General features: G+C 37.2%; 1 protein-coding gene across 3 annotated transcripts in view; it reads right to left on the reverse strand.

Moving 5' to 3' along the window:
- Vps13a (vacuolar protein sorting 13 homolog A) overlaps positions 1-24,272 on the reverse strand; it is a 242,970-nt gene that overhangs the window by 43,546 nt on the left and 175,152 nt on the right. For all 3 annotated transcript variants that reach the window (XM_008833348.3, XM_008833350.3, XM_017798222.2), the window contains exons 58-67: positions 23,253-23,322; positions 21,713-21,818; positions 7,127-7,240; positions 5,556-5,701; positions 4,325-4,406; positions 2,596-2,709; positions 1,486-1,561; positions 1,232-1,395; positions 886-931; positions 662-785 (exon numbers count right to left, since the gene is read on the reverse strand). In XM_008833348.3, the coding sequence (XP_008831570.1) occupies positions 662-785; positions 886-931; positions 1,232-1,395; positions 1,486-1,561; positions 2,596-2,709; positions 4,325-4,406; positions 5,556-5,701; positions 7,127-7,240; positions 21,713-21,818; positions 23,253-23,322 (1,042 nt within the window). The remainder of the gene's footprint in view (positions 1-661; positions 786-885; positions 932-1,231; positions 1,396-1,485; positions 1,562-2,595; positions 2,710-4,324; positions 4,407-5,555; positions 5,702-7,126; positions 7,241-21,712; positions 21,819-23,252; positions 23,323-24,272) is intronic.

Raw genomic sequence — 24,272 nt, forward strand, 5'->3', positions numbered from 1 at the left:
CCCATGATCCTACCTCTGTTGAACTGCTTCTTTCTCCTTATCCCCTAGGTTCCTCATATACCCTTCCCTCCCCCCTCCCCTAATCTAACCTAATTTTTATCCAAATCTCCCTTCTTAAGGTAGGTTGCCTACTATTCTTCTCCTTCAGGTATTGAAGTACCATTTTTTAAATTTCCTAAAAACAGAATATTTGCTTTTACTGACATATAGCACAACATTTATGTATTTCAATTAAGAAAACTAAAATGTCTGATCAGCTTCCCAAATCATTCCTAAAAGCAGCTGCTAGAAACAAATGAGAAAGAATTCTATTGAAATAATGCAATAGTATCAATTTAAAAAGAATTGAAGTACCATTTTTTAAATTTCCTAAAAACAGAATATTTGCTTTTACTGACATATAGCACAACATTTATGTATTTCAATTAAGAAAACTAAAATGTCTGATCAGCTTCCCAAATCATTCCTAAAAGCAGCTGCTAGAAACAAATGAGAAAGAATTCTATTGAAATAATGCAATAGTATCAATTTAAAAAGAATCAAAGTGAATTAAGAAAACATGCAACCTGTGATCATAACTAAAACTCCTAACCACTATTATATTCCATTTTTCATGGCTTCAGCATTTTATTGATCTGTCACTCACAAAGACAATTTTTACCTTTTGATCCCCTGAAAGGTACTGCTAGCCATGTCTATAATGCCTCCAGTCGGCCTTGCCACTGCTCCAACTAAACCTTTCCCAACACCTTTAAAGAAACCAGCCGCTCCTTCTTTTTGAGCTCCTATAAAGAAAACATGATAAAGTTTAATGCAATTGGATCAAGAATAAAAATAGAAGCAATTTGAGAAATATATAACACCCAAAGAAGTCACCACACTTGCCTTTAATTGGTTTTGTAACAATTCCTGTAATGCCACTTACAAAGCCCTGGAGAGAAAGCAAAATTGAAAGCTTGTAACACTTCCATATGATGTTTAAGAAGACCATCTTGCTTTAACAAAAAATTTATAGAGTTCTTTCTTTTTAAATACCACAATAAGTAACATATTTCCCAAGCACTTTATCTAAACAGAATGCTTCTGGAGACTACTGAAGTATTTCCCATGTCACTACTCACTGCTTTTACAATATGCAAATAATAATTTAAGATGAAGAGCTGTATATGTCTATTTCCTTATTTACTAAGTGCTGGTTTAACAGTGTTCATATGCCTGTGGGACTTCTTACAGAAACTAAGCCTTTTCCTCCACGAGTGATGCCTTCTCTAAGGCCAGCTGGCTGTTTATTCATGGCTTCCCTTCTCTTCTGTTGGTAGTCTTCATCCATAGTCATAGCTGCTACCCCTTTGGCCATAGCACTGGTGATTTTGGAGGCAGCACCAGCTAACCCACCTAAACAGAAATGATAGTATCTTAAGTAAAAGCAATTATGCCATTATGTAACAATTCCTGTAATAAATAAAAGTTGGTATTCTGTCTTACCAACTGCTCCACCAACTAGCGCCTTAAGTCCTAATGCCATTCCCTCTACAAATTCTTCTGGACCTTGGATGGCTCCCTAAAGTGAACACACAAAAAAGTTGTATTTAAAGATGAGTGTGCTGATACAAGGAATGCGACACTGACTGAAATAAAGATGTCCTAGAGGAAGTGATGCCAGCAAAAACCTCCCACTGAATTCTCAGGGATAATTTCATGACACTAAAGATGGTAAAACATATGATGGGAAGTTGTTCCAAACTAAGAAGAGTGGGATAATTCATCTCAGTATAGAAAAGATGACTGTTATACATGATAGGTTGTACAATGGATAGAAAACATGTACCCTTCACAGTACTCTTGATAACATTTTCGAAAAGAAATCCTTAGCAATTTTTTATATTGCAGTGTTTATAGTAAATATGAGTTTTACCTTGCTTTTATCATGGTATACATTTTATAAGTAAAGTGGGAAAGCTCTGAATGCGTCAACGGAACATTTAAAGGATGCAGAACAAACAACTTTTTTCCATTCACTATTGGTTACTTTGCACATTATCAACTGATAGTTATTTTCACAGTTCCATACTTCTGTGCAAAGCAAAATTACATACACATGGTGATCCTCCTTTTACTATGGTCTGAACTATAGTCACCTTTTATATTCTAAAACAACACTTAAAATTAGGAATCTTAACAAAATCTTAAGTTTAAATTTTGAAGGAAAAGATAAAAATTTTCTCTCACTGTTAAAAACAGTGTAATTTTGTGGATCTCAAAAAAAATTATTTATAGGGGGCTGGAGAGATGGCACAGTGGTTAAGAGCACTGGTTGTTTCTGCAGAAGACCTGGGTTTGAATCCTAGGATTCACATGGTGGCTAACAACCATCTGTAACTCCAGTTCCAGGGGATCCAACACCCTCTTCTGTCCTCTGCGGGCATCACATGACATGAGTGCACTTACATACATGCAGGTACAACACTCATACACACATAATTAAAATAAACAAATAAATTACACCAAAACTCAAGTTAGACACAGAAATATATTTTCCACTAAGAAGGTGTTATTTTATACAATATATTACATAATTAAAAATAACTATTTTACCTGGTAAGGTTCATAAAAAAATGCTTCTACGCCTTCTGAAAATTCTCTAATTAAGCCAAAAGGATTTCCCAAAACATCAAGTCCAAGAATAAGTACATACATTTGTTTAATAGCCTAAAAATTAAATGTGAATATTAATTAACATTATTAGAACTATAATCCTTGTATAGATTACTTAGTATACAAATCCAGTTTGTTCAAGCTAACATCTTTTACTAAAAATTTCAACTCCTAACCCACATCACTATTTTAGTCTAAAAAATTATTTATTTAATGCATGTCTATGCATATGTCCATGTGTGTGCAAATGCACATGTGTGGAGGTATGTGTAGAAGCCAGAGTTCAACTTCAATAACACCACCTGCTTCCTTTGAGACAGTCTCCCACTGGCTTGGAGCTCACTGACCTAGGCTACACTGGGTAGCACATGACCCCAGTGATCTTCCCGTCTCTGCCTGCCCAGTGCTGGGATTACAGGTAGATATCATTACCACACTTGGCATTTTTATGAGTTCTGGGGAACCAAACTCAGGTCACCAAGCTTGCAAGGCAAGGGCTTTAGTGACTGAATAATTTCCCTTCACTCCCAGTCTACTGTATTACATTTAAAAAAAGCAACTTGGTGTTAAAGTAACAGAGAAAATGACACTCTAGAATATAGAAAATGTTTTTCAGTGTATAATTACTTGTGATAGCTATTATTACCATCATTATTTTATATGGGTCACAGGGTAAGTACATTGGCAAAAGTGGAATCCAAATCCAGAACTAAGGTTTAAATCATAAGATGAAAATCTTTCTAGAGTTGAAAAGACCTGTTAAAATAGTGTATGTGCCTGACTCAACAACTACACATTAAAAATATTTTGTGTTCAGCTAGACATGGTGGCGCACTCCTTTAATTCCAGCACTTGGGAGGCAAAGGCAGGAGGACCTCTGTGAAATTGAGGCCTGGTCTACTTAGGAAGTTCCATGTCAGCTGGGGCTACAGGTAGACCATCTCAAATAAATAAACAATAAAAATTAAAACAACAATAAAATAGTGTTTTAGATTCTCATGAAGCCATTAAAAAAATAAGTATGATGAATTAATGGTATTAAAAGATGTTTTAAACATTTTAATTTTTTTATGTGTATGAGTGTTTCGTCTACATGCATGTACTGGGGTCACAGGTCAGTGTCAGACCCTCTGGAAATGGAATTACAGATGGTTGACACTATAGGAGTGGTGAGAACAGAACACAGGTCCTCTGCAAGGGCACCGAGCCATTAACTGCTGAACCATCTCTCCAGACCCTAAACAATTTATGAATTTCTTATCCACATTGATCCATATAAAAATTCCATATATATATATATAATATTTAAAAGTACAAGGATGGGCCAGGTTTGGTGGTGCACATCTTTCTCAGTACTTGGAAGGCAGAGGTAGGTGGATCTCAGAGACTGAGGCCAGGCCAGCCTGGTCTACATAGCAAGTTCTAGGCCAGTTGGGCTATAGGGAGACTGTCTCAAAAACAAAAAAAAACAAAAATAAAAGCATACGGGCAAAAAACTGAAATATGGTGGTTAGGATTAACTTTATTTCTCTAACTCTGAGTGGAAAAACCCAAATTTAAAAATTTTTAGGCTACTTGCTTTCCTGAGAAATCTATATTACACATGCATGAACAGACACATCAGGTTTCACTACCTTTCTATCTCCTTGTATGATAATCTCAGACAAACCTGTTTTGAGTAGTGTCTTACTACTTCAGACTGTAGTTCAGATGTTGTATGAAACTGGTAGTTGAGTTCAAAAAAGGCAAGCCTGAACAAAACATATTAACATATATATTCATGAACAGACATATGTACATTTATGCATAGAGAAAATGAAAAAAAATACTGATGATCAATTTTGTTTTCTTTAGAATTTTTTTCTGCAGATGTCTACTAATACATTTTCCCCATACACATTCAAGTTAGAGTTCTCTAAGAACTTGATAAAGTTCATGGCTCTTATCCTTTATAAGTTTACCCCACCAAAGACCAAGACAGAGATCCCTTGGATTTCATTCATGGACCGCTAGAATTATTTCCCAGCTGTGACCTATCATGGCCCTCACAGAAAATGTTTGACATATTGAGATGAATGAAAGGGCTGCTTGGGAACGGCCAGACTTCATGAGTCCTTCCATAGGGGCTGATAGCAGAGGCAGCAGAATAAGCTTACTTAAAATACTACTGACAACATAGAATTCACTGATTGGAAAGTTCCAACTAGAACGCTCCATGCTTCTTTTTGCTGACCATAAGAAGAGTCAATTTCTTCTTACTGTGCGGCCATCAAGCCTATGTTCGTATTTGACCGCTACCTAAGCCAGATTCTGTTACCTCTTAATATATGTATTCCTATACTGTTCTTAAAAAGCAGACATATTACCTAAAGATTATTCTTTTCTGAAGCCTCTACTTGAATCTTTGAGACACCGGTCAGATACTTAATTACCTTCCATTCTGACTTACATTCCAATATAAATACTGGGTTTGTTTGTTTTTGAGATGAACTATGTTGTATATGCTGGTCTTGAACTCCTGCACTCAATTACTTTCTCCACCTTTGTGCCTCAAGCACTGGAACTATACCTGGCCTAGTCTCCATGGTGCCTAGCTTAAATATAAATTCTTGATGACAACACATTTAAACTGATCACTTTATTTCCCATGTTACTGAATTCATTCTGTCTAGTCACAGTCTTTGAAGAGCTGTGATTTTATAGACTTCAAAGCTCTATCTTTCAAGCACTGTAGCTTTGGGTATGCACTTCTTATGAATATTCAGGGCAGAATTTGTAAAGTACATACAACTGAATAGCCTACATTTCTTTTCCTTAAGGAAATTATTTAATAATTCTTCTGTAACATAAGTCATTAAGAGCAAATAAAATATTTGGTGTTAATATTTTAATAAACATACTTAAAAACTACATCTTGTACATCTGTAAGTGTGGCACCAATACTCTTCAGCAAAAGATTTAACGAATGAAGTGGAATTAGTCCTCCACGTTGTTCTGAGTCTTTAGCTCCTTCTCTACCAGAGCTCAATGAAACACTTAAGTGCAACTGGAGACAAAAAGAGAAATACATTAGAAGTGCTTTCTTCACAGTGGCAATTAGAACTTTCAAAAACAAGCTTAATTTTTAAGTTTACTATACCATAAATATGATTTCAAGGTTACATGAATTATGCCAAAACTTAAAAATTGGAAAATTGAAGAAATCCAGGATAGCTCTACTTCAAATTTAAATCGAAAAATTTAAAATTTCATAATGTTCAGTCAATTTGATTCTTTTCTAATTTTATTTTTTCTGAGACAGACGCTCTTAGCAGACCTGGCTGCCTGGTACTTGCAGTCCTCTTGCCTCAGCCTTCTGCACACTGCGATTATAAGCAGTGCACCACCACAACCACCTTCAGCCCTGTTCTTTAGACACTGCTGAACCATAACAATCTAGAAGTTGAAGCAGTTAGTAATAATTCAGATAGCTCCTGAAGTTTACATTTCAACTATCAGAATTAAGTCAGCATAATATGAAGCAAGTTTAAAAGCACTTGTGTAATATTGCGTACATATAAGTTTCTGCAGTAATTTTAAGTATACTGCAAATAACTTGGAGAAATAATGCTCCAAAGTAAGATATTTGGCTGGCAAGATGGCTGAGCAGGTAAAGGCACTTGGGAACCCATATGGTTGAAGACAGTAACTGACTCCTGCAAGTTGATCTCTGACCTTCACATCTGTGGTTGTAAGTGTACAAATGCACAAATGCATGCATACACACACACACACACATAATGATAATAATGAAACAAAAACTTATGAATTACATTCTGTGCTCAATTCTTTTTGTGTGTATGTATGTATATATGCATGTGTGGGGGTGGATACATGCATCATGCATATTTACATGGAGGCCACAGGGTGTTGGGCCTCGTCCTCTATCACTCTCTGCCTTATTTCTTTGAGACAGGGTCTCTCTCTGATCCTACAGCTTGCTATGTTCTGACCAAGTTGGTACTCTGCACATCCCAGAGTTTATCCTAACTGTCCTCTACCAAGCAGTACTGGGGTTACAGGCATGGAGCTGTGAGATTCTTTTCTATGTGGATCCTGGGGACCTGAACTCAGGTCCTCATGTTTATGCAGCAAGCAGTCTTACCCAAAGAGCCAGCTCTCCAGCCTCTGTGCCCACCTCTTAAGATTACTTGATAATTTATGAGAAAATTAAAGTAAAATAATGTAAGATTAAGACATAAACATATAAGCGCAGTTGTAGGTAATTTTAAAAACACATCCACATGGTTAAAACATTTTCTTAAAAGCTTAAAGGATCAATTCTTTTGTTATTTAGATTTGTAACTGGAAAATTTAAAAATTTCTGTGCAATTAAAGGACATACTTTAAATTTTATATCCCTGAAAGAGACTTAATTAATTAAATTAAATTACTTAGATCTGAGACACAAAAATGATATTATTTCCCTTACCTTGATAGGAGATATATGAAAATATTCAAAGAGATTCACTTGTGATTGATCTACTGATGAAACTGTTTCAAATTCTTTCTCAAAAGTTTCTACATCCTTGTGAAAATGTTCAACCTATAAAAGAATACAAAAACTAAAAGGACCCTGCTTTAAGATATTTAAAGCCAATACCTTACACATAATATAGAACATGTCTGTATCATTCAGAATCAACATTATTCATAATTGGAAGTTATTGCCACAGAAAAGAAACTAGTAGTCTCTTTACTGCTAAGAAAGTCCTATCTGCCACAGATCAGTTAATATGCACATTTTTATGTGTCCATTCCCAGCTTTTTCTCATGCTACTATAGATCCTATTTCAAAAGGCCACTAATCCATTGCATCAGTAGATTTTCGTGCAAATTTTATTTCTTTAAACACAATTATATAACTTCCTATAGCATTTTGTTACCTGCCACTGCAGTTTTCTGGCCAGTAATATAATATAAAAAGGAGAAGGGCACTGAATAACAATAATAAATAGGTAGAGGTTTCATTCTTGATAAACACCGATACTTCTCTTTCAAATACTTGCAGACCTAAGTTACTTCTGAATGCCAAAAAAAAAAAGAAACCAAAAAAATGGCCCAAGACTATTTACAGAGATAATAATAATAAAACCCAGAAAAAAACTGATGAAGATTCTCAAGAGAAACGGTAATGTAATGATAATTAAACATATTAGCGTTAGTAACCACAGAAATACCAAGGAGTAAAGAAAGCCACCGAAAAATTACTTGAATATTCAACATAGTCCCTGAAACACCCCCAATTACTGAAAAACACTAACATATATGTCCAGAAAGCTCAATTAACTAATTCCAAATACAATAACTGCAAAGAGAAAATTAATGTTCATACCAAAAATTCTCAAGCTTAAAGGAGAAAAATCTAGAAAGCAGAAAGCGAAAACATTATACACAAGCCTAGTAAGACAAATGTTGACTTTCTGGCAGAAATAAGATTGTAGATAATCATACTGGTAAAAAGCCCTATCAACCAAGAACTCTATACACAGCAAAACTACCTTTTGTAGCTTGCTAGCTACAAACAAATATTAATAGAAGTTCCTCCGGCTGAAAGCAAGTGACCTGTGCTAGTTTCACTATGTATTGCTGTGGTAACATACCCTGATAAAAACAATTTGAAGGGAGAAAGTGTTGGGAGACCTCTGTTATGCAAAAGTCGAAGCCCGTTCACACCGGACAGCTCATGCAGCTCGGGAATGTGCCGCGGGCTCCTTTTCATAGCAAGGTGCTTTCTGGCATCTTTCCTGTCTCTCCCTTTGAAGTGGCCACCACAGATGCCTTGACATAAACATGGCCTTTGGCTCTATGCATACCATGCCTTCCTGTGTGCGGTTTTTACAGGTAGACAATAGTCTAGCAGAAACCCACTTCCACATGTAAATAGAATATCTCACAAAGTATCTAAAAGCTTTTACCACTACCCCCATGGTATATAAATATGCTAGTCTTCTCTTAATAGTCAGAGATGGGGTCAGAGACTGGGTCCCGGAGCTTGGGTCCCAGAAAGCTGGATCAGCAAAGAGCTGGACAGCAAGGAGCAGAGATACAATAAAGCTGTAAACACAGACTAAGCCGTGCCTTGAGTCCTGTGTCTTACTACCGGCTACCTGATCTCACCGGAGAGCAGCACTCTCCGTTAACAACCCACGGATACCCCAGCTTTCGCCACCTCTGTGCTTCTTCCCTGTGGAGTTCACTGGCCAGAACTCCGCAATCCTGAGGAAGGGCACAAGGGTGTAATAGAGGCGGGATTCTGACTAGATAATACTCTAGTAGCAGAGGAAGCTCTCCGCTCCAGAGAAGTGTGTAGCTATCAGCTACAGCCAGCATCAGAGAAGTCTGCGCATCTGCTGTCTTCAGAGAGGCCTGGCCGGCCAGGCCCGCCAGCGGCTAGCCAGCGGGACCAGAACCACGGTGGGAGAGTGCACGCACACCTGACCCTGGGCCACATCCAGAGTGAGTGCGCCCGGGAGCCCAGGCGCGCTCCCCACATCGCTTGCGGCCAGACTCACGCCGGGATTAGCCAGGTGTGGCGGAGACCCCAGGGTGCCCGCACACACCACGCCGGGGGTCCAGCGACCCGCCCCATAAGAAAGGATTTATTCAGTTTACAATTCCAGGTTATGGTCTATCAATGTGGGAAAGTCAAGGTAAGAACTTGGAGCAGCTATCTACATCCTTTGTCCGTCAGAAAGAAAATGACTGCCAGCTTCCTTTCTCCTCTCATAAAATCTAGGGACCGAATCCAAGGAGTGGTGTCACACATTTTAGACTGCGTCTTCCCACACAATTAATGTAATCTAGACGGCCATGGACAGACATACCTAGAGGCCAACATAACCTAGACAATTTGTCGCTGAGAGGCTTTTCCAATACGATTCTACACTGTTTCAAGCTGAGAAACTAACCATCATATGACTTCAGACTGTAATTTGAATCCAAACAAAAAAGACAAAGGGCACAGGTAAACATGAGTAAAATAAGCCAGAAAGACAAGTATTACGTTTTTCTCATAAGCAGAATCTAGATATAATAACTATAACTACAACTATAACTTTAAAAAAACATAACATGCTCTCCCACCCCATCTCTCCTCCTAGTGCAGGCACCGGCCCATTTCTTGGCACCCCAGACATCTGGGCTATCCTCTTGGCCCAGACTCCCCACTGCTTCCTGATCCTTTGTACCCAGACCAACCTAATTCCTCAGTCTAGTCCCCTGGAGCCCTCAAAGTCTGTTCCCACCCACCTCGCATTTTCATACCTGAGATTAGACTTCATCCCTGGCTGTCCCACCCCCAACTTAGATTCCTGAGACCAGCCTCCTTCTCTGAATGCCAAAGAGTCCTGAATCCTACCTCTACCTAGCAATCCTTCAAAACTATACTGTGACTGCTGACTAGAGGGATCCACACTTAGGAGAAAGCCTGAGAACATCTTATCCTCTTCTGACTTGGGCCTCTGTTGGAAGTCCTGAGCAGCAGGACAAAAGCCATCTGGCCCCCTCCAATATAAAATCAAAAGAGAGAACCTGAAGGCTAGACCAACCAGATTTTCATGTCCAACAAGTAAACCACAAAGGCACATAAAGTTTACAAACAGAGCAGACCTAACCTCAACAAAGGAAGGTTTGAGTCTCACACAAGAATGACAAACTACAAAAAAAAAATCCACATGTCAAAGTCACAGCAAAAAAAAAACATGAAAAATCCAAATAATATATCCCTACCAAGTACCAACAGTCCTGTAGAGAAATAAAATGAGAACCTCCTAGAGATAACAAAGGACATGGAATTCAAAAGAACTATAAACAAGATAAAAGAATTCAGTGAGTTTAAAGAACACACAAAGAAATCAAAGAACTTAAGGAAGATAGGGATAAACTTCTGAATGAATTCAGAAAAGAGTTAGAAATATTGATGAATGTCCAGGCTGAAATGGAGAAGGAAGTGAAACACGCAGTAAGCGAATTAGAAATGACAGGAGGAGGACTCATCAATAGGATAAATGAAATGGAAAACAGAGTATCAAGACTGGAAGATAAAGTAGATGAATTAGACCACTCAGGCAAAGATTATGAAAAATTAAAGAAAACAAAAGAATGGAATATGCAAGAATTGTGTGACGCCATAAAAAGACCAAACTTAAGCATCATAGGCATAGAGGTAGGAGAAGAATCTCAGGATAACTGTATGGACCAGATCTTCAACAGGATGGTAGAAGAAAATTTCCCCAAATTAGGAAAGACATACTCATACAAATACAAGTAGCACATAGAACACAAATAGAGAGGACCAGAAAAGAAACTCTCCAGGGCACATCATAGTAAAAACACTAAATGTACAGAACAAAGAGAAAATACTGAAAGCTGAAAAAGAAAAATAAGTCACATATAAAGGAAAACCCATCAGAATTACAGCTGACTTTTCAGTTCAAACAATGAAAACCTGAAGAACCTGGACCAAAGTATTCCCGGTTCTAAATGACCACAGATGCCAAAGCAGATTACTTTATTCAGCCAAAATGTCTATTACAGGTGAAGGGGGAAAAAAATATTTCATGACATAAATAGGCTGAAAGAATTCATGTCCACAGAACCCGCCCTTCAGAGAGTTCTTAAAGCAATACAAAGAGCTGAAGAAAGGAATAATTATACCTAAGAGGTAACAGAAAAAAACTTAATGAAGGTGTAACTGTGGAAACACACAGTTACATCAAGAACACTAAAAGAAATCAATATGACAGGAATCAACACACATCTTACATTAATAACCTTAAATATCAATGGATTGAACTCCTCAGTCAAAAGGCACAGACTTAGATGAATGGATTAAGGAACAAAACTCACCTTTTTGTTATCTGCTAGAAACCCATCTCACTTTCAAGGACAGGCACTATCTTAAGGTGAAAGGTTGGGTAAAAATTTTTCCAAGAAAATAAGAAAAAAGCAGGGGTTGCAATTCTGGTATCTGACAAAATAAACTTCAAACTAAAACTAATCAGAAGAGAAAAAGAGGGCCACTTCATGCTGATCAAAGGAACGACTGCATATATTCACTAAACTCTGGTGCACACAACTTCATAAAAACAGTACTACAGGATGTTAGGACACAGATTAATCCCAAATCATTAGTAGGGGACTTCAATACCCATTAGATAGGTCAACAGGACAGAAAATTATCAGAGAGACATCTAAATTAAACAATACCACACATTAAATGGACCTAACAGATATCTACTGGATATTCCACCCAAGAACCAAAGAATATACTTTCAATTCCAGTGCCCCATGGAAATTTCTCCAAAATCCACCACATACTCGGGCTCAAAACAAGCCTTAACAAATACAAAAAGATTGAAATAATTCCATTCATTCTAACGGACCACAATACAATAAAGCTTAAAATCAACACCAGAAGAAACCTTAGTAGCTACATGAACACATGGAGATTAAACAACACACTCCTGAATGACAATGGGTCAAAGGAGAAATTTAAAAGTATCCTTAATTTTTTGAGATGGGTGAGGTGGCACACGTCTTTAATCCCAGCACTGGGGAGGAAGACGCAGGTGGATCTCTGTGAGTTTGAGGCCAGCCTGGTCTACATATTGAGTTCCAGGACAGCTGGGGCTACAGAAAGACCCTGTCTCAAAAAGACCAAAAGGAAAAAAAAAAAAAGTCCTTAATATTTCAAATGTCCTTAAATGAGAAGGACAATATAACACAACAAAATCCTTGACACACGGTGAAAACCGTCCTTACAGGGAAATTTATAGCTGTTAAGTGCATACAGTAATCAGAAAGAACAGAAATAAATGACTTAACATTGCAACTCAACACACTTGAAAAGCTACAACAAATGAAACCCAAACCCAGCAGACAAGAAGAAATAACAAAAATCAGAGCAGAAATAAATGAAATAGAAACAAAGAAAACAATACAAAGAATCAACAAATCCAAAAGCTAGTTCTTTGAAAAGATAAACAAGATTGACATACCCTTAGCTCAGTTAACCAAAAGAAAGAAAGAGAACCTCCAAATCAACAAAATCAGAGATGAAAGGGGAAATATCACAACAGACACCAAAAAGCTCCAGAACATTATAAGGGAAAAACCTATATGCTAATAAATTTGAAAACCTAAAAGAATGGATGGGTATCTAAAAGCATGGGAATCACCATAACTAAACAAGAAGAGATCAACAGCTTAAACAGACCTATAACCCATAAAAAAAATTGAAACAGTAATGCAAAACCTCCCGACTAAAAAAAGACCAGGACCAGATGGATTTACAGCAGAATTCTAACAGACATTTAAAGACCTATATCCAATACTACATAATTTATTCGAAAAGATAGACATGGAGGGAGAACTTCCAAATTCCTTCTATGAAGCCAGGATCACTCTAATACCAAAGCCAGGTAAAGATATAACCAAAATAGAAAACATAGACCTATATCCTTAATGAACATAGATGCAAAAATTCTCAACAAAATACTTGCAAACCTCATATACATACACATCAAAAGATCATCCACCACGATCAAGTAGGCTTTAATTCCAGAGATGCAGGGATGGTTCAATATATGCAAGTTAATAAACATCATATGAATGAACTCAAAGACAAGAACCACATGGTCATCTCAAGAGATGCAGAGAAGGCCTTTGACAAAATTCAACATGCATTTATGTTCAAAGTCCTAGTGAACTGGACTGGAGGGAACATACCTCAACACGATTAAAGCCATATACAACAAACCCACAGCCAACATCATTCTAAATGGAGAAAAACTGGAAGCATTCCCACTGAAATCAGGAACCAGACAAGGCTGTCCACTATCTCCATTCCTTTTTAACAAAGCGCTTGAAACTCTTGCAAGAGCAATAAGACAAGAAAAGGAAATTAAAGGAGTAATAATTGGAAGAGATCAAATTATCCTGTTTTGCAGACAATATGGTATTATATCTAACAGATGCCAAAAATTAGACCAGAAAACTCCTAGAAAAGATTAACACTTTCAGTAAAGTGACAGGGTACCAAATTAATCTACTAAAGTCTGTAGCTTTTCTATATACCAATAACATGCAATCAGAGAAAGAGTACATGGAAACACTCCCCTTCACAATAGCCTCAAAAAAAAAAAAAAAATTAAAGTATCTTGGAATAAACCTGACCAAAGGCATTAAAGACCTCTACCATGAAAATTTTAAACCTTTAAAGAAAGAGACTGAGGAAGACATCAGAAGATGGAAGGCCCTCCCATGTCATGGATTGGAAGAATTAATATTGTGAAAATGACCATCCTACCAAAAGCCATTTATAGATTCAATGCAATGGCCAATCAAAATCCCTATGACATTTTTCATAGAATTGGAAAAAAAATCCTAAGATTCATATAGAAGCACAAAAGACCTTGGATAGCCAAAGCAACCCTGAGCGCTAAGAGCAATGCTTGGGGGATTACTATACCAGATTTTAAACTGTATTACAGAGCTACAGCCATAAAAACAACATGGTACCAGCACAAAAATAAGACCAATAAGACCAAATAAGACCAAATAAGATCAATAGAACAAAATAGAAGACCCAAGTATAAGTACATGCAATTTCAGCCACCTGATATTTGAGAAAGGGGCCAAGAACATTCACTGGAGGAAAGACAGCATGTTCAGCAAAAGGTGCTGGCAAAACTGGATCTCCACCTGTACAAGAATTGAAACTAAACCCCTATCTTTTGTTGCATAAAAGTCAACTCCAAATGGATCAAAGACCTCAAAGTAAAGTCTGAAACTCTGAAACTGTTAGAAGAAAACACTGGCAATAATGTACAAGATAAGGTGTAGGAAAGGACTTTCTAAACCTGGCATCAATTGCTCAGGAAATAAGGTCAAGAATCAAACAAATGGGACTTCATTAAACTAAAAAGCTTCTGTACATCGAAAAGTACCAACCAAAGAAGTGAAGAGAAAACCCACAGAATGGAAGAAAAGCTTCACCAGTGACACATCTGACAGAGGTTTAACTTCCAGAATATATGAAGAACTCAAAAAACAGAATCAAGAAAGGAAGTAACCCAATTAAAAGATGGGCTAAGGAGCTGAACAGAGAGTTCTCAAAGAAGAAACAAAGATGGCTAAGAAGCATCTTGAAAGGTGTTCGACATCATTAGTAATTAGGGAAATGCAAATTAAAACCACTTTGAGAGTTCATCTTATCCCAGTCAGACTGGCTAAGATTAAAAGAAAAAATGACACCAAATGTTGGAGAGAATGTGGGGAAAGGGGAACACTCATCCACTGCTGGTGGGATTGCAAACTTGTTTAACCCTTAGGGAAAGCAGTGTGGAGAATCCTTAAGAAACTAAAAATGAACCTACCATTTGACCCAGTTATAGCACTTCTTGGCACCGACCCAAAGAACTCATCCTATTGCAGAGACACTTGTATATCCATGTTTGCTGCTCCTCTTTTAACAATAGATAAGAGATGGAAGCAACTTAAGTATCCCTCAACTGACGACTGGATAATGAAAATGTGGTTCATTTATACAATGGAGTGCTACTCAGCAGTAAAGAAAGATGAAATCATGAAATTTGCAGGTAAAAGGATGAAACTAAAAACTGTTATTCTAAGTGAAGTAACACAGACTCAGAAAAACAAACAATGTATGTTCTCCCTCATATGTGGATCCTAGTACCAAATCCTTGTAAGTATGTATCCAGACATAACCACAGGAACCAGGATAATGAAAAGGAACCAGGGGGGTAAAGGAAAAGAAGGAACCTGAGAGAGAAGAACAGTAGGAAACAGGAGTTACTAAGGGAGATATGGATTTAAAATGGGTTCATTTAAATGGGAAGGGGGAAGGAGGGTTATACAAGGGACCTTGGGGATAAAGGGAAAGGAGATCAAGAGAGGTGGGACCATAGGAGAAAGGTATTAAGGGAGAAATAGGAAAAATGGGGGCACTTTAAATAGGGAAACTATGGTGGAAGGGTTAGACAGTGAGAGAGATAAATAACGTCTAGCTAGTTTTACAGAAACCAAAGGGAACCATATTAGTCTAACAACCTACTGGCAGATTATACACACAACTAGTTCAAGGAACATAATATGTCTAGTCAAGGTTTATCTGAGAAACTTTGGTCTTTGCCCAAGCTTTATCTATATAGCACATGGTAATTAAAAGTACCAGACTGGTGGAACTAACCTTCTTGGATGTTTAACAGCCATACTTTGAGGCCTATACTAAGCTGGTCAGAGGGACCTAAAGGAGAGTTTTTGCTCCTTGTCCTCCAAGGCTAAGTTCCAGGGGACTATGGAGCATCCCTCAACATGTTCTGTAATTGTGGTGAGTCATCATGGCCTCCCTGGGAGGCCATGGAGACCTCACCAGATGGACGTGAACCAGTGTCCAGTCTACAAAAAGGAGGGTCAACACAGAGGAAACATTTCCTCCATGCTTCCAAGTGAAGCCAGCCAAGGTCAAGCAGGAGCTTTGACTTATCTTCATATAGATGGAACTGGTAAAAGAGAGGAGCCAGGGCCTCCTCTCAAGCCAATGTGATCCCTGAGGAACAGATCCTCAAACGACCTTAAGAGTAAAAATAAATTGGTTTATTTGGGCCAACTATATGGCCTTAAACACCCAAAAGGAAAGTATAACCAAAGAGTAAAGTGATCAGTATATTTCTTTAAGAGTCCCTGTGTGTGGCTGAAGGTTACATGGCAGGAAACAGTGCCAGATGGGGTTGCCTTCCTTTGAGTTGTTGGCCAGGGTGGCCCAAGAGGCTCCCAGACAGTAACCCAGCATAGAACTGGGAAAATGAACAGCAGACCCCAATCTTATCTAAAGGCTACTGGCAACTGATTGCTGTTAGATGAGGAAGAGCTGATCTTCCTAAACCAAGGAACTCTAGATAGGCTGACTAGATTCAGCAGATGGACTTGCATTGGGGAATGGATGGGGGCACTGACAACACAGTGGACAGTAACAGGGGTGACAGAGTGTACGGGCTCCAGTGGGGGAGGGAATGCAATGGAAGGGTGCCATTTCAGAGGCGGATATAAAAATGAATAAGATTGTTGGGATGTTCTGTGTGAAATGATGTTCTGTGTGAAATACACACAAAAAATCAATATATACATATAATATGAAAATAGAAGGGGAATTATGAAAAGTGAGGAAGAACTCTAAAGGAAGAACAGGAAAGGAGGGGAAAGGCAAAATATCTCAAATCTATCTATTGATGGATCCAGCCAGCCAGCCACTACCTACCCACCTACATATGGCATGAAAGCAGAGGGGGGCTACTGCAGTGGAGGAAGATAAGGGATAGTGTGGGGCAAATATGCACAAGTCACTACTGAATTCTACTGATTCACTACTGAATTCTACTAAATATTTCAACTGTACCCATTCTTCACAGATTCTTCCAAAAACACAGAGGAAAAAGGAACATTTCTCAATTCATTTTATAAAGCCATTATTCCAACACTAAAACAGTAACCACAGACCAGTGTCTTTTATGAATATGAACATAAAAATCTTCAACAAAATCCTAGGAAACCAAATCTGTCTGTCTAGATATTTAAGAATTGTATCATATAAATGATATATACATTAAGTATTCAGTCAATATCTACAAAAGTCTCATAGTGGAGATCATACTTAGGGGTAAACCACTGAAAACCGAATCCCTACAGGATCAGAAGTAACACAAGGATGCCTGTTCTCACTTGTGTTTAGCATTTCGCTAGCTTCTACAAAAGCAAAGAGGGATGAAAACAAGCAGCACTCACACGAAAAACAAAGAAACAGGCTGGAGACATGGTTCAGCTGTTAAGCACTGGCTGTGGGTTCAATGCCTAGCACGCACATGGTGGCTAACATCCTGTTCCAGGGATTTGACACCCTCTTCTGACCTCTGTGGGCACTGCATGACATGGGTACACTTACACACATGCAGGTAATACATTCATATACAAAAAATACCCCCCCCAACAAAGAAACCAATCTGTCTTCTCAGATATCTGATATAAAAAAATCTTGAAGATTTATAATTAGCACTAATAAAAGAAAGCAGTAAATTGAAATTTAAAGTTCAACAGACCAATATCAATTGTATTTCTATATGTACTTGCACTATACAATCTAAAGCTGAAGTTATGCAAACAACTTCATGCACAATAATCTAAGAATAATAAATACTTACAAATAAATTTAAGGGGCTTGAGATACGGCTCAGGGGCTAAGAGTGCTGGCTGCTCTTGCAGAGGACACGGGTTCAAATCCCAGCACCCACATGGTGGCTAACAACTTTAACTCCAGTTCCAGGGGAATCCAATGCCTTCTTCTGACCTTTGCAGGCATTGCATGATACAGGTGCACTAACACACAAGCAGGCAATACACTCATGCACATAAAAAAATTTAAAAAGAATAAATTTAACAAAAGAAATGCAAAGACTATTTTTGAAAACTACAATATTTTGTTTGAAGAACCTGACAGACTGATTTCAAAATTTATATGGAATTTCAAGGGTTCAATATAATCTAAATAATTTTGAAAAAGAGTAGAAGAATTTACAAATCAATTATAAAACTTACTATCAAGCAATGATAATTAGGATAATTAAGACTAGCAAAAGGACAGAGACACAGATCACAGGAAGAAAAGTCTGTGTTTCCCCACAAAAGTACCAAGACAATTCATTAAAGAGGGGAATGAACAGCTCTTTCAAGAAATGGTGTTGAGACCCTCAAACAATACAGGCCACTGCCCCTGTTCTTGGTTACCTACCAGAAATGGATGGTAAGGCCCTATTTCTGAAGACACTACACACATGATCTGTAGAACAAACAAGAAGAAATCAAGCTGGTGCTGACTTCAAAGCCTCATGTCTACTGGCTAGTGTTCACAGTGCTGGCAGGTGCTATGCAAGCTCCCAGAAGGAAAAAACCATCATCATCCTTACCCAGCTGTGAATTTCATAAAATACAACAACAACTGGCCTGGCAAGATATGCTCACCAGTTGCAATAGTGGCACAAAAATTATGGGAGTAGCCAACTACTCTGTAATTGATTTAAGGTCTGCTTGTTAGGCTGGAGCCCATACCTGACACTGATATCAAGTTTAGGAATCTGAGGCTAAACTGGTCATAGGACATAGGGAAGAACCTAATACTAGTTTTCTACTAAACAGTTACCATATTAAACTGACTCTTATGACCTATTGCTGTACCTATAGATTAGTACATCTCTCAACTCTCACCAGAGAAGTTTGCTTATGCAACAGGTGCTGATTAACACAGAAACCTCTACTGGCCAATATGCAGAGAACAAGAGGCTTCAGAGCACTTATCCCTGAATAGGACAACCTATATCTAACTTCTGCCCCCCACCCCCGCCCCAAGGCTCAGAGATCAGTGCAGAAGAGAGGGTAGAAAGACTAAGAGCCAGAGGTGGTGGATGACCACAAAGAAACAGTTTTCCAGATACCTGTGGTAAATTACTCCTATAAATTCACAGTAATGGTGACAGCATGCACAAGTCCCATGCAAGCTAAAATGGAAAAAAATCCCAGCATAGGCATGAGGAATGTAAGAGCTCCAAGCTAACCTAAGTAAATTGTGTCAACAGACGCAGGCTCGGAGGACAGAAGACAGTCTCTTTAAAGCATGGGATTATTGGTAGATTAATCAGGCTCCAGTAGATGGACCCATACTGAAGGACATTTGGTAACACAAATTTTATATCTATATATTACATTAAATTGGGGTGACAAAAGGGGAGGTTTGGATAGGGGAAGGGACCTAAATATCATCAAATTATATTATGTGAAAATCACAAAAATTCGATCTTTAAAAAAAGAAAACAAAAAACCCCAAATGTATGCATCTTTGAGAGGAGTCCTGTCATTTGACAAAAATAGCATTTTTGGAGACTTACAGGCAGAGTTAACATTCAAGAACAAGTTGAATTTAAATCTTGTTGCTTTATATTCTTTAAAACTGCCACTATATTGTTTTCAAGTTTAATAATTTTTAGCAGCCATCTCTTTACTATGCCAAATTTAAATTTTGCATTTATTAAAAAAATGTGTTGAAACGATGGGATAGCCATACATAAAAATGAAGCAAAAATGGGTAAACAACCTAGTTTCAAGAACTAAAACTTTAAAAGTCCTAATATAAGGCAAAATATTTGTAACGTTGTACTTAAAGACTTTTTAGAAAAAACACCAAAAGCATAAATAATAAATAAAAGAAAGAAAAAACTTGGACTTTAATACCATTAAAAACTGTTGTGCTTTAAAAAACATCAAAATAGGAAAAAAATGAAAAATCATGCATCTTACAAAACACTGATAAAGAATACACAAAGAATTTTTCTAATTCCATAATATGAAAAAATGTTACATAAGAAGCAAGAATCTGAATAGGCATCTTTGTATTAAAGGCGTACAAATGGCTAACAAATCACAAGATTCTCAGAAGTGAGCCAGTCAGATGGCTCAGCGGGTAAAGATGTTTGCTGCCAAGCCTGACGACCTGAGTTCAACCCACATAGAAGAAGAGAACCAACTCCCATGGGCTGTCCTCCGATCTCCACATGCACCATCACTCACATACATACACACACACACACACACACACACACACACACACACACACAGACACATTGATGTGTTGCAAAATTTGAAGTTGTTCTTTTAGAATCCACAAATCAGTCAGATCAGAGGCAAACCTGGGGGTTTTGAGTCAAATTTTTGTTCATTTGTTTCTAATTTATTAATTTTTAAAAAAGATTATCAGTATCAGTTATCCAAGTCCCTCTGAGAAGCCACTGGGTCCTCACTAGGATAAGAAAATCAGAGAGAATAATACTTGTTGGGAAGAAAGGAAAAGAATCACAACTCTCATACATTCTGGTGAGAATGAAAAATGTTAGAGTTGAGCAGGGTGTGGTGGCATAAGCCATTAATCCTAGCTCTGGAGGCAGAGGGAGAGGCAGGGGCAGGGGCAGGGGCAGAGGTGGAAGCAGAGTCTAGGATGGTCTACATAGTGAGTTCCAGGCCAGCTTGGGGCTACATAGTAAGACCTGTTTCAAGAAGTTTTAAAAAAAAGAAAGAAAAAAGAAGAATGGTAGCCACTTTAGAAACTGCAGTTCTAAAACAATTAAACCTAAGAAATTATGAATCAATAAAAAAAGACCAAAAAATGGTTTAGCACAATTACCATGTCACCTAGCAATTCTATTCTTAGGTACACATCCAAGGCAAATAAAATATAAGTTCACAGAAAAATATGCATACAATTAATACTATCTATAATAGGAAAAATGTGAGAGCAATTCAGATTTCAAGTGACAACTGAATAGGTACAGTAAAACACGATCACATACTGAAATATTACTTGATCGAAAAATAAATGAAGAAATGAAGTGAAATGAAGAAATGAAGTGTTGATTCAAGTTACAACTCATGTTAGTGTTTCATGTTAAAATGCTACGTAACAGAAGAATAGAGAAGTTGGAGGAGAAGATGGGGAGGATAGATATGATCATATTTCATTGTATACATGCATGGAATTCTCAAAAATAAAAAAATTAAAAAACACGTTAAGTGAATTAAGTTCTTAAAAATACCACACAGTGTATGTTTTTGTTTCCATTTTGTTTTTTTTAAATCAAATGTTCAGAATATAAAAACTTATGTAGAGAAAAAGTGTATCAGTGACTTCACAGAACTAGGGCATTTCTTTTAGGAGTGATGAAAAGGTTCTGGAATTAGATGGTTATGGTGCTTGTGTAACTTTGGTAATATACTAAAAGTTGCCGAATTACACATCTTAAAGAGGTGACATGTGTGGCCACGTAAACTACATCTTAATAAACTGCATTTAAAAAGGTAAAACAGAATGTTCACTTTAGCCTGAATCCACAGGTTTGATACTTTCTTAGACCTTCTTTTTTATAACCCTTCCCATCACATGCTTTTCTGCAAGTCTTACCTCTGTTTTCTTAGTCACCTCAGCTTTTGTCACAAGGTCTGCTAGAGCATAGACAAATCCCAGATCTAACCTGAGATCCATTTCTTGAATCAACACTTTGAAATACCTATATTAAAAGCAGGAAACATAATGAAATTATCTTGTAAATACCCCAAAGAAATTAGATGACAATAAAGTATTAGATAAATATTAGAACTCGGAAACTTAGAACTTCATAAGCAAATGGTAGAATACATAGTGGTAATGTTTATAACAGCAACAAACTCCAACTATGAAAATGTCTATGGAGAGGACATTGAAGTAAACTATATCAAACAGTAATGGACAAACTATTAAATAGCAACAATAATGAATAAGCCATGGCTACGTGTAGTAAAATTATATTTGAACGAAAATTTTTAATTAAAAAAGTCCCATAAGTCTTTTTGAGTTTGAGTAACTTTTAGAAGGTTAGAAAATAATAAAAACCCAAACCCATAATGTTTAGGTATACATATAGAACATTATATATTTTAATTTTTAGCTGGGATGGGAGGAGGATGTGCCACAGAATATGTGTGGAAGTCAGAGGTCAGACGGTTTTCTCCTTCCACTTCTATGTGGGTTCCAGGGACTGAACTCAGTGTGCTAGATTTGTGCAGCAAGTGACTTAACCCCCTGAGCCACCTACCTCACCAGTCCCATAACACTGTGTGTGTGTGCACGTGTGTATTTTTAGTTTTTTACTGAATTTTTGTGAATTTTATACAATATATTTTGATGATATTTATACCCTGTCCTCTGTCTGCACCCCTCCTTACTCTCCCTCATCCAGTTTTTTGTATTTGTGCACGTGCATGTGTGCATGCATGCATGTTTGTGTATACATATAGAGTCAGGGTTTAGGCTAATCCACTGGGGCCTGGTCAACCTATCAAGAGTCGTACCCTTAAATGAGATTAACTCTTCCCCTCTCAGCAGCCATTGGTTTCCAACAGCTCCTCAGGTAGGGTTGGGATTTTTACCCACTTCCCCACATGTATGCTGGAATTTTACCTGGTTTGAGTTTATGCAGAATTCTATAAAATTATATTTTTTAAAGCAAGGAAGTGAATACAGTTTATCTCAGTGATTATGAGGGAGTAAGACAGGAGGAACCACTTAGATCGATACTGTGGTTCACAGTCTGTTTCTCCAAATGCGTGAGGTAGAAGTGAATATACAAATCTTATTTTTGTCACTGTTTCTAAAACAACATATGGTCAATGTAGATAACTTAAAATAAAAAACAAATACACATTAAAAGACAACAATAAGGTATCCAAGATCTAGAAACAACTATTGTAAGCATTTAGGTATGTTATATTCGGTCTTCCAACTTTCTAAGATTATAAAATACTTAATAGATCAAATTTTATTAAGTTAAAAAATTTTAAGTTTATGTTCCTACATATGCTTAAATCTCCGACTTAGGCAAAATTTATTTTTAATGAGTAAAAACAATTAATATATTTAGATAAAAAATTATATGAACACACAAGAAATCTATGAAGACACTTACTTAATACGTGATATTTGGGAATGTCCTGCAGACCTCATGACAATACTGACATCTGTAAAAGGCTTTGGTGCTGTAAAGATTTACATGTGATTACTCTCATGATATTTTAGGCCAAAGGATAAGCATTTCTTCTAATTTAATATGAATTACAACGGAAGACTACATCGTTTAATAAATCAGAAGTATCAGTTAAAATGAAAAGACATTTGCAAGGTCTTTTACAGTGCAATTTCAGACTCCAAGACTTTCTAAATATATGCAGTCACTCTAAGGATAACTAATTACAAAAACTAATGGCTTTCAACTAGAAGTATGCATTTGAATTATCAGTACATTGTGAAAACAGATTCTGGAGACTTATACCAGCTCTCTAAGTAGAAGAGCTTAAGCATGTAGAATGGTTAGAAAACTTGGAAGGGAATTACGAAGAGAATCTCCCAGGCAGTTTGGAGTCCAAGGTATGGAATCTGCAATGGAAAGCTAAAGAGAAAGGAAAGTACAGCAGGAGAGTAGGGAGCAGAGAGATGTGGGAGGAGGACAGGCAAGGCAGAAGAGAGAAGAAGGTGAAGAAAAGATGGAAGGAGGCGTGCCAGATCTTCTTGCATGAAGAACACAGCACCATTTCACCATGAGAAAACATGGTATCTGGGGGTTGGAGAGACAGCTCAGTCATTAAAGCACTTGCTGTTTTTCTTGAGGACCTGGGTTTGGTTCCCAGCTCCAACATTAAGTAGTTTACAACCACCTATAATTCGAGTTTCGGTGGATCCAATGCCACCTTCTGTTCTCTGCAAGCAATTCATGCATGTGTTGCACATACAGACACAAACACACAAAATAATCTTAAAAATAAACATTAAATCTGAATTTCCTAATTGTGTATTCCAAGTTTCTAGTATTTTTAATATTACAAATATATTATAAATTATTTACATATTCATAATATAGTTTTAAAATACAAACTTCTAAAAATTCAAATAAATGTATTTCTGACTAATCTCTTCCTCAGCATTCATGTGA

The sequence above is a fragment of the Nannospalax galili genome, unplaced genomic scaffold (genome assembly GCF_000622305.1).
Source record: "Nannospalax galili isolate Female #2095 unplaced genomic scaffold, S.galili_v1.0 scaffold1296, whole genome shotgun sequence".
Classification (NCBI taxonomy): Eukaryota; Metazoa; Chordata; class Mammalia; order Rodentia; family Spalacidae; genus Nannospalax; species Nannospalax galili.